Source organism: Miscanthus floridulus, chromosome 5 (genome assembly GCF_019320115.1).
Source record: "Miscanthus floridulus cultivar M001 chromosome 5, ASM1932011v1, whole genome shotgun sequence".
NCBI lineage: Eukaryota > Viridiplantae > Streptophyta > Magnoliopsida > Poales > Poaceae > Miscanthus > Miscanthus floridulus.
This window is the reverse complement of record NC_089584.1, coordinates 27,169,928-27,179,065: the sequence shown is the minus strand read 5'-3', so window position 1 is coordinate 27,179,065 and position 9,138 is coordinate 27,169,928. Positions and strand designations below refer to the sequence as shown.

General features: G+C 45.8%; 1 protein-coding gene across 3 annotated transcripts; it reads right to left on the bottom strand.

Moving 5' to 3' along the window:
- Positions 1–2,111: 2,111 nt before the first annotated feature.
- LOC136451839 (uncharacterized) lies at positions 2,112–7,592 on the bottom strand. Of its 3 annotated transcripts, XM_066452521.1 has the most exons (8): positions 6,708–7,592; positions 6,078–6,169; positions 5,281–5,981; positions 4,008–4,078; positions 3,566–3,655; positions 3,304–3,480; positions 3,012–3,119; positions 2,112–2,909 (listed from the first exon to the last, which is right to left on the bottom strand). In XM_066452521.1, exons 1-7 carry the CDS (start codon positions 7,131–7,133, stop codon positions 3,054–3,056), a joined length of 1,623 nt encoding a protein of 540 aa, XP_066308618.1. In that variant the 5' UTR covers positions 7,134–7,592; the 3' UTR covers positions 2,112–2,909; positions 3,012–3,053. The 3 variants fall into 3 exon arrangements, 2 of the variants coding, with proteins under 2 accessions (XP_066308618.1, XP_066308619.1); XR_010758660.1 differs by lacking the exons at positions 2,112–2,909; positions 3,012–3,119; positions 3,304–3,480; positions 3,566–3,655 and adding exons at positions 4,912–5,051; positions 5,134–5,170 and having other exon boundaries at positions 4,026–4,078; XM_066452522.1 differs by lacking the exons at positions 2,112–2,909; positions 3,012–3,119; positions 3,304–3,480; positions 3,566–3,655; positions 4,008–4,078 and adding exons at positions 4,091–5,051; positions 5,134–5,170.
- Positions 7,593–9,138: the final 1,546 nt, after the last annotated feature.

The following is a 9,138-nucleotide window of genomic DNA, read 5'->3' as shown; positions in this document are numbered from 1 at the left end:
CCGTATAAAGCTCCTATTAGTGTCATCAAACGAGTCGTCCTGCTAAATGGTGGTGTTCTCGTTCTTACCATTGAACAATTTATCAAAATACTCTTGCCATCTATGTCTGATCTCATCATCCTTCACCAAGAGTTGCTCCCTCTCATCCTTTATGCACTTGACTTGGTTGAAGTCCCTTGTCTTCCTATCATGAGCCCTAGCCATCCTATAAATGTCCTTCTCTCCTTCCTTCGTACTCAAACATCGATAAAGGTCCTCATAGGCCTGCCCCTTTGCCTCACTCACTGCTCATTTTGCAGTCTTCTTTGCCACCTTGTACTTCTCTATGTTGTTTGCACACCTATCATGATACAAGCGCTTATAGCACTCTTTTTTCCTTAATAGCCTTTTGCACATCTTCATTCCACCACCAAGTGTCTTTCGAGTCGCATCCGCTCCCTTTGGTCACTCCAAGCACCTCTGAAGCAATCTTCCGAACGCATGTTGCCATCTTCTCCCATATGTTGTTTGCATCGCCTTCATCATTCTAAGGGCCCTCTTCAGTGACCTTCTCCTTAAAGATCTTTGATGCCTCCTCTTCTAATTTCCACCACTTTGTTCTAGCAACCCTAGCTTGTTTGTTCCTACGAGCTTGCACCAGAAAGCGGAAGTCAGCCACCACCAGCTTGTGTTGAGCGACCACACATTCTTCAGGTATTACCTTACAGTCCACACATGTTCGTTTATCCCTCCTTGTAAGGACAAAGTCGATTTTACTAGAGTACTGGCTGCTACTAAAGGTCACTAAATGAGACTATCTCTTATGGAAGAACGTGTTAGCTATCATTAGATCAAAAGCTATGGCGAAGTCTAAGACTTCCTCTCCCTCCTGGTTTCTACTACCATATCCGAAACCCCCATGAACCGCCTCGAAACCTATACTTGATGTACCTACATGGCTATTAAGATCACCTCCTATAAAGAGCTTCTCGCTACTAGGGACAGCTCTAACCAAGCGATCTAAGTCTTCCTAGAAAAGCCGCTTAGCACTATCATCATGGCCTACTTAGGGGGGCATACACACTAATTACGTTTAAGACCATATCACTAATGACAAGTTTAACTAAGATGATCCTATCATCTTGCCTTCTCACCTCCGCCACACCATCCTTGAGGCTCTTATCAATCAAAACTCCTACTCCATTTAGTCACTTGGACGTATAAGATATTTACACGCCTCCTAACCACTGTGCCCACTAACTCTGTTAACTTACCTGCAAGGGACCCTACATTCTAGCTACCTAAACAGGATCCTAGTTGGCTCGACTAGCTTCCTTATCCTTCACACCCGCCGAGGTAGGTGTGAAGACCCTTGCTCATTTTACACCACACCCGGGCGCCGATGTGGCGCGCCACTAAGGATGCGACGACCCGATCCTTGCTCACTTGACACCGTGTCCAGATCACGACATGACGCGTCACGGGGGGTGACGACCCTGGCCCTTGCTCATTTAACACCATACCTGGGTTCCGACATGGCACAGTCGCTAAGAGGGTTACGCCCCCAACAGAATTCTTTTGGATTTTATCTCCATTAAAGTGGCTAAGTTTTTATATTGGCTTGCCGCACCTAACACGACCCTCCTCCTTTATCCAGGCTTGCGACCTGCTATGCTGGGACACCTAAAGACGCCCCACCATAGCCAGAGTTACCAACGCTAATTACTTAATATCCATAAATTATTTAGCATAGTCACCACTACAATCAACATTCATATTCATCTGACTCTCAATATTTAACAGTTTAATGTTTTATTAAGTAAAGAACATGATGGAAAGGCACGGATTATACTCCTCTAGATAAGTGATGAAATACTTTCGCAATTAAGCCAACCAGTGGTGTTTAGTACAGCTAAAGCAGCAATATTGGAACAATTGGTAATGGCGTATTAAGATACTCTCGAAAATGCTATTTACAACAATATTATTTAGCTTGCTCCTAGCCCTAGAGCTATGATACAGTATTCTGCAGTTTTGATCTTGCAACCGCAGCCACAGCCAAAAATAGAGCCATTATCATCTCTGCAGATATTTCCCAACAAAACCACTCTCCAAACGAAGTTGAATACTAATATTTTTTATCAGTGTCAAATGCAGCCATTAAGCTGCAAAATCTGCAGCTGAAGCACATAAGCCCATCAACATACAGTCATGCACGAAATGGAGTCAACTACAAAAGAAGAAAAAAAAAACAGTAGATTTTTATTCATTGCATACAGTGATACAAAGAATAAAGGAAAATTTGCTACAGGATATGCACAACGAAGTTGTTCTGCTGCGAGGTAATAAATTTTTTTTTTTGCTGGTGGGTACTATTATAATTTTGTAAAAAATTGCTACCAGAGACGGTTTAGAGTCCACCAGCAAAATGTTCGGTAACGTTGTAGAAATTTCAAAAAAAAAAAAAAATTGTCTCCAGCAAAACAACATCATTATGTATGCCCTGTAGCAAACTTTCCCAAAGAATAATAGCAGTCTTTCCTCGTTTCTTCCTCATTTCCAAACTGAAATTTGGCATCAAAGGAGGTGAAATGAACAAGGGCTCCAATCAAATCCATTCATGAGTACCACCATGTACAATTCAAGGAAAGAATACTGAATACCAATCCCTTCTCATGGAATGAAATCAAAAAGGGGTAACACAGATAGACACCTGACCGGATTTCAGAAGCTGGCTCCAGCTTAAACCAGCAATGGAACTCCTCACCTCTCATCATGCCGATTCAAACACATGTCTGTGAACCCTGTTGCTACGACCCTGCAAACCGAACCTGTACAATTTTAGCCAATTGCCTCTACCTACTCTTTATATAGACAGCTCCACGCCGGGAGTACGGTCGTGTTGCAACAGTCAATCGTGGTCACAGGTGCTGCAGCAGCATAAAAGGTCTCATTCAGGATTACGCAAATTAATGAACTTGACTAGATCTATCTATGCAGGAAGAGCTGTGCATATGAGTTGAAGATACTACATTGCAATGAACCATCATGTCCAGAACCTCCATCCATCAAGGCTACCTAGAACTGCTTGACTCCTGTATCTCCCCAACTCTTTCAATTTCAACTGCCTGATGTGGTACCTTTGCACAAAATTTATTTGTTAGGAATTTTAACCAAGTATAGCACAAGCAGCATTTAGCAAAACAAATGGATGAAGAAACGAACATCCTAAGCTGCACAAAGTATGTATTATGGTATAAACATACTCTACAACACTAAATATTAGATATGTGAGGATCTGCTGAAGAACCAGAAATAATATACCATGTCAGCAGGCTTATTAGGTTTGCTCCCATTCGAGGCTCCTCTTCTAATTGGTTTTCTTCTCTTGTGGAAGGATCCATGGAGGGAATCCATCACCGAGCCTTCAGGCCACTTGCCACTTCTATCTGTTGGATCCAAGTTGCTTGGACCCCAGGTGTACATGACAAACTTCCGAACCTGTTAGCAGTGAAATTAGTAGAGCTTATTGATCGAGACATATGGATGGATATGGCAGTCATCTTTGGATCAAGATGTGCTTTACCTTGTTCCAATTTCGTTGAGCACGTTGTTTGCTCAGAATATTGAGCATTCTGGTATCCTCGTCTCGGAACTTCTTTATCCTGCCTTCACACTGAAAAGTAAACTTGTTAATTACACAAGCAGTTGCACACTAAATCAGTGTACATGCTAATGAATAGATTACATGTTAATTCTTTAGTTTCAGTGTCACAAAGGGTCAGAAGTTTCGCATAGTGACTGTGAATGACAATACCAAATAGTTGTATTGATGAATCTGAAGTGGACCAGTAAATGGTAAAATGGGATTTAAAGCAATCAGATATTGAAGTTTTAGGCTTTCGTTCGCAAAAAAATATTGAAGTTTTAATCTAATAAGTAACATGACTGTAGAAAGAGTTTCACAAATGAAAACGATGGAAAAGTATTGACATAACTTAACCACAAATACAGGTAACATGACTTACTTGAGCCATGAGGCAGAGAAAAATTGCTACACTGAAGGCATACAGGCCACCAATACTCGCAAGTATACTGACTGCAGATAAAAACTACCATTAGATGTGAGAAATGTAAAGTGGAAGTACACAGATTATTAGCTCAAGTTCAATTTCATAACTCGTATGACTTGTAGTGAATTCTATTGGGCACTTGAGACAATATTATCATATGGGCCCACAGGATCACAAAACAAGTATTTAACTGTGGAGTCACAAAGGTGTGGTCTATTGCTTCATTTATGCTTTTTGGTTGTTTTAATTTTCATGCACACAGGAAATCAACCTACCAAAATGACCTAAAATATGCTTCTGGATTAAATATTTTCAGAACTGGAGCAACAATGCAAGATGAGTTGTTATACCAGGTTCTTGATTCAGTTAATCTCAGAAAGCTACTACCTCTAGTCCCATTATAGAAGACGTTGTAGCTGTCAACCAAATATCAGCCATGACACAGTGTTTTTCTCTCACAACGAAACAACATTAGCCGGCTTATAAGCCATATAAACGATCAAGCGAACAGGGTGACGTTGGCTCTCTCCTGATACATGGGACATGCAGTGAATGTAGTCACATAATGCACTGTTAGAACGTCAAGTATAGTGGGACAGAGGGAGTATGCATTATTGCTCTACTAAGTGAGACTGACAACAGTTTGGAACAAAATTTCCTGCACGCTTCACTATAAATATATGAACTAAATACACGAAACAGTAAATCCACATCCCATTTTATGATCTAAATCTAAACAATCCAGTCTCTCTGAAGTTTATACAGACCTAAATGTCTAAATATTTATCTATTCAAATGACACTACTCATGGGTATTTAGGCGACGTTTTGTTCGGCAAAATGTAACATAATCAGATTACGGTGGAGATCCGATTGCGATAAGGCTGTTTGTTTCATCCCAGTCCGTTATGAGATACTCCTCAATCAGATATCGATCCATTCATGGCCAATAAACCCCCTCCACGAATTGTTCCGCTGCTCTTGTGATATGTTCCCATTACTGTGTGCAACCAAACAAATCAAGGAATTAAGATCCTCCCACCACTCCCCCCGTGATTTGTTTCCTTAACTATTTACGTTACCGGTCAGGGGAACCAAACTCCATCTTAGTAATATGATCTGTATAATTATATCAATATCATTATCTGTAAGTGGTCAATGAGAAAATAAAAAACTTTGCTGCTCCACTGGAACCAACATAACTTTGCTTGGTTTCATGAGATGCTCACCTGGGCCAAGCACATTTTCATTGCTGATCTCCACGATATAGTCAGAAAGATAACTTATGTAGAGTGTAGTATTTATCACTCCATCTCTAGGGTTCTGCAAGGAAGCATTCAAGCTGCTCAAATCTGATAAGGTAGAGCCTTGAGTGAAGTCCTGAACAAGCGGCTGCAAGAGCTTCAAGCCACGAAGGTTGTTGTATATTTGAGGAAACAATTGAATTTTGAGCACATTAGAATCTGGCCCTCTGAATGTTTTCAGCTTGGCATCAATGTAATTGTCAGAGCTTAAAGTACCGCTCACAAAGCTCATATCTTTATCATCTCCATGTTCCTTCGCAGTCAAGTTAAACTGGAAGCCAACAGCGGCAGCCGGTTGCCTTGGCAGGTCAACAAACTGCCAGGATACATAGTGGTCTCTTGGAGGGATTCGGCAGCCATTGCACTTCAGTGTAATTGATGGCCCCTCGCTCGTGTTCTGGCAACTGTAGGTCAAGAGTGTTGACAGAGGTAGCACCCTGAAGTCCATAAACCCAGGGGTTCCCATTGCTATTGTAGAAGGTGACACTACTTGGGCACAAGACATGCTTGAGATAGTGGTTATGTGAAACTCAAGGTCACTCACAAAATCCAGCAAATCCGGAGCATTAGCTGGTTTCACTCGATGTACTTGGGCGTTACGCCTGTGGATGGCTTGATACAGCAGACTGCGGCAATCAAAGCAGAGAGTAATCCGTGAGCTTTACTAATGGAGCAGCTAATTCCAATACATACAGAGAATAATATATAATGAGGTTGCTTACACTGTGACTAATCCAAGGAAGAGTATCACGGTAGCCACTGAGAACATGCCGCCCAGCTCTGTTTTTCTTTTCCTCAGTACTTGCTGATCATTCTGGAATTCAAGAGGGTACAACAATGCAACTTTCAGGGAAGAAAAGAAGATAGGGATTTTGTGGGACAATGGGCAAATTAATGTCCCGTTTGATGTGGTCATGTTCAATTACGACAGGATTACGAGGATTGTTCACTCAACTGGCAGGATATTTTCATTTTCATGTACTGTAATGTAATGCACGTATGGTAAGGAGAAAGGTGTAATGTAATGCACGTATGGTTCGAAGAAAGGTGAAGCAGGGTCATATTCACTAATTCACAGACATGTGAACGTCAAAGGCAAGACGAGACGGATAGGTCAAGTTTATAATCCGAAACGCGGCGGCGAAGCAAACCAAGCGAAGCGGGGAATTCCGAACGGGAAAAGCTAACCTACAACTGGGTGTTTTGGGGATCGGAAAGAATAAGCAGCAGCAGAGAGGAGAGGAAACGAGTGAAATTGCAAGGTTAACTGTTCACTAATAGAGTCCAAATAAATTGATTAGAGATAGAATTCTTGCGATGAAAAATGTGAGAAGAATGGAATGAAATCAGACCACATAATGGTTGTTGTCGAAGATGCAGTCGAGGCGGCTGACCCAGAACCGGGCGCCGAAGAGCTTCTTGTGGCGGGCGGGGTCCTGGCCGGTGAACCTGGCGGCGGCGCAGAAGGCGAACCAGGAGAGCAGCGTGGCGAGCGCGACCCAGAGGAGGACGGCCTGGGACTGGGTGAGGCGGCGGACGACGTCGAGGGAGAGGACCGGGGTCAGGAAGTAGAAGCTCTGGTTCTTGGACGCGCCCACGGACCCGACCTGCCAGTCGCCGAACCCGTCGCCGCCGCGGGGCAATGACACGCAGCTGGTGCTGGTGCTGGTGCTGCTTCCGTTGCCGCCGCCGGTGGAGTTGGTGAAGAGGTAGTACCCGGGGTCGCAGGCGCAGAGAGTGGCGTTGTAGACGAACATGTGCGCCGCCGCGCACGCCATGCCTGAAGAAAGCGCCGGCCTTTCTGCTGCTGGCGCGGCAAGATCGGCCGGCAGCTGCTAACGGAATGGCGGACGGTGACTCAACCAACTGCCGTGCTGGAGCCTTGGGCTGGACCGCTGGAGGTATCGCGATGCTAAATTCCTAATCAACCGACCGGGTCAATCACATCAGCGTCCGGAAGGCGGGCGGCTAGCTCAGCTTCTGGTCCTCCAACCACCGGAAAGGGCGAGAAGCCAGGAGAAGAGGGTAAGGAGCTGAGGCGGGCAATCAAGATTGGTCAAGCAAGGAAGACATGGATGGAAAAGACGGGTGCTAGGAATCGAATCGGGTGCTTTGCTGTGCTGTGCTCTGGGCTGCCAGGTGCAAGCTCCGAGGGTCCAATCCCCTGCCTTTCTCCGCCGGCTGGCTGGAGGCTGGAGCTGGTGGGGCGGAAGGACAGAGAAGAGAAGACTCCACCAGTTCCTTCAGCTCAGTTTGAGACAGCTTTGGTTAGCTTATAAATATCGATACTGCCCGAGCCACGACGCCTGATACGAAGCACGTAATTTTGATCCGGCCCAAGCAAGGCACGGTCGGATGGTCAGCGGGCCCGGACTGTCCCGGCTCGGTGGAGCAGGCCATGCCTAGGCCGCTACTCAGGCACATGGACTGGCACGGCATGGCCTAGTCCACAGAGCGCGGCCCGGTAGCGGCCCGGCCAGCCGGCTTGCTAAGAGCGCAGCCCCCACCCTGACTCCCCAATCAAATATATACTCTTATCTTCGTAACCCTAACTCCCTTTCCATTCCCATCCAAAAGACACAGCCGCCGTCACCTCCCGTTCCAAGCACACGCGGGGACGCAAGGCGACTCCACACACACGCGGCGTGGACGTGGCTTTCTCCTTCCCCGACGTTCACTTGCTTCTCCGCCCTACAGCCGCCCGCCTCCTCCTCACGCACAAGCTGCAGAACGCCACGGCGGCCATCCGCGACCTGCCTCGGGCTCCTCTCCTCCCGTTCCTCCACGAGGCCGCGCCTTGGGTGCGAGCGCGGCGTGCTCGAGCTCCGCCCCGCCGACCGACGACACCTCGAGCTCCTGCTTCCCCGCGGCTTGCCGAATCCCCTCCATCCCCTTCTCTTCTCGTGGGATCCAACGTCGAGCGCCGCCATCGTCTCCCGCAGTCCCGCCTCTCTCTGCTCTCTGGCTCTGTGGCGGGCCACGGGCTACGGCACGCTGGATGCGCCGTGCTCGATGCGCCGGCCCGGCACGAAAATCGGCCCATATGACCGTGCTTAGGCCGATGGTCAAGCACGAAGCCCGCTTCGGCATGGCCTGAGAGGCACGGCGTGCCGTGTTAGCCCGACTCCCATTGGGCCGTGCCGGGCCGGCCCTGTTCGACCACTCCAGCTTAGCTCAACAAAACATACTGTAAAATAATACACGATCTCAGAGTAGATACGAGCCGTTGTCAGCCAGCTCAACCTCCTCCTTTGTTTATTTTCATTTTAAAGAAAAATTGTTGACAGGTAGGATTCCATATGGAGCTAAGCCATTTGAAAGTACTAGCAGTTTTCTGAGGGATTTGGAGGTACACAGTAGAGCTTCAGCTCTTTTCGCCTTTGTAAATTCTATAGAAATTGAAGATGAATACTGCAATCTCTAATATTTTGCCACATGAAATTCCCATAGACGGCAGGCCAAATAAGGCTTTGTTTGGAACGCATGAATTTCATTGAAATGGTGCAAGAGTTTTATAGGAATTAGTTTGATTTTACTGCAAAATGCAGGAATAGAAATTTTGTTCTACGTTCCAAAGAAGCCCTTAAGGTTTTTGAATCCCACAATGCAACCTTACTCTCCTGGGTATGTTTGATTGAAGACCAAAGACCAAGAGGCTAAGCATTGCCACGCCGCAGCTTAGGTAGTGGCGGTGCCACAGGGTACCCCGACATACCCTGTTTGACCGGCAAGTGTACAATATAATATAGGTATTATACATATCTGTATTTATAAAAAAATAAA

What these genes read in the sequence shown, in the direction of transcription:
- LOC136451839 (XM_066452521.1), bottom strand. Translation starts at nt 7,133, where the DNA reads ATGGCGTGCGCGGCGGCGCACATGTTCGTCTACAACGCCACTCTCTGC. An exon ending in TGAAAATGTGCTTGGCCCAG is followed by an intron (nt 4,079 to 5,280) that starts GTGAGCATCTCA and finishes TTTTATCTGCAG; the next exon opens with TCAGTATACTTGCGAGTATT. An exon ending in TTCTCTGCCTCATGGCTCAA is followed by an intron (nt 3,656 to 4,007) that starts GTAAGTCATGTT and finishes TTTACTTTTCAG; the next exon opens with TGTGAAGGCAGGATAAAGAA.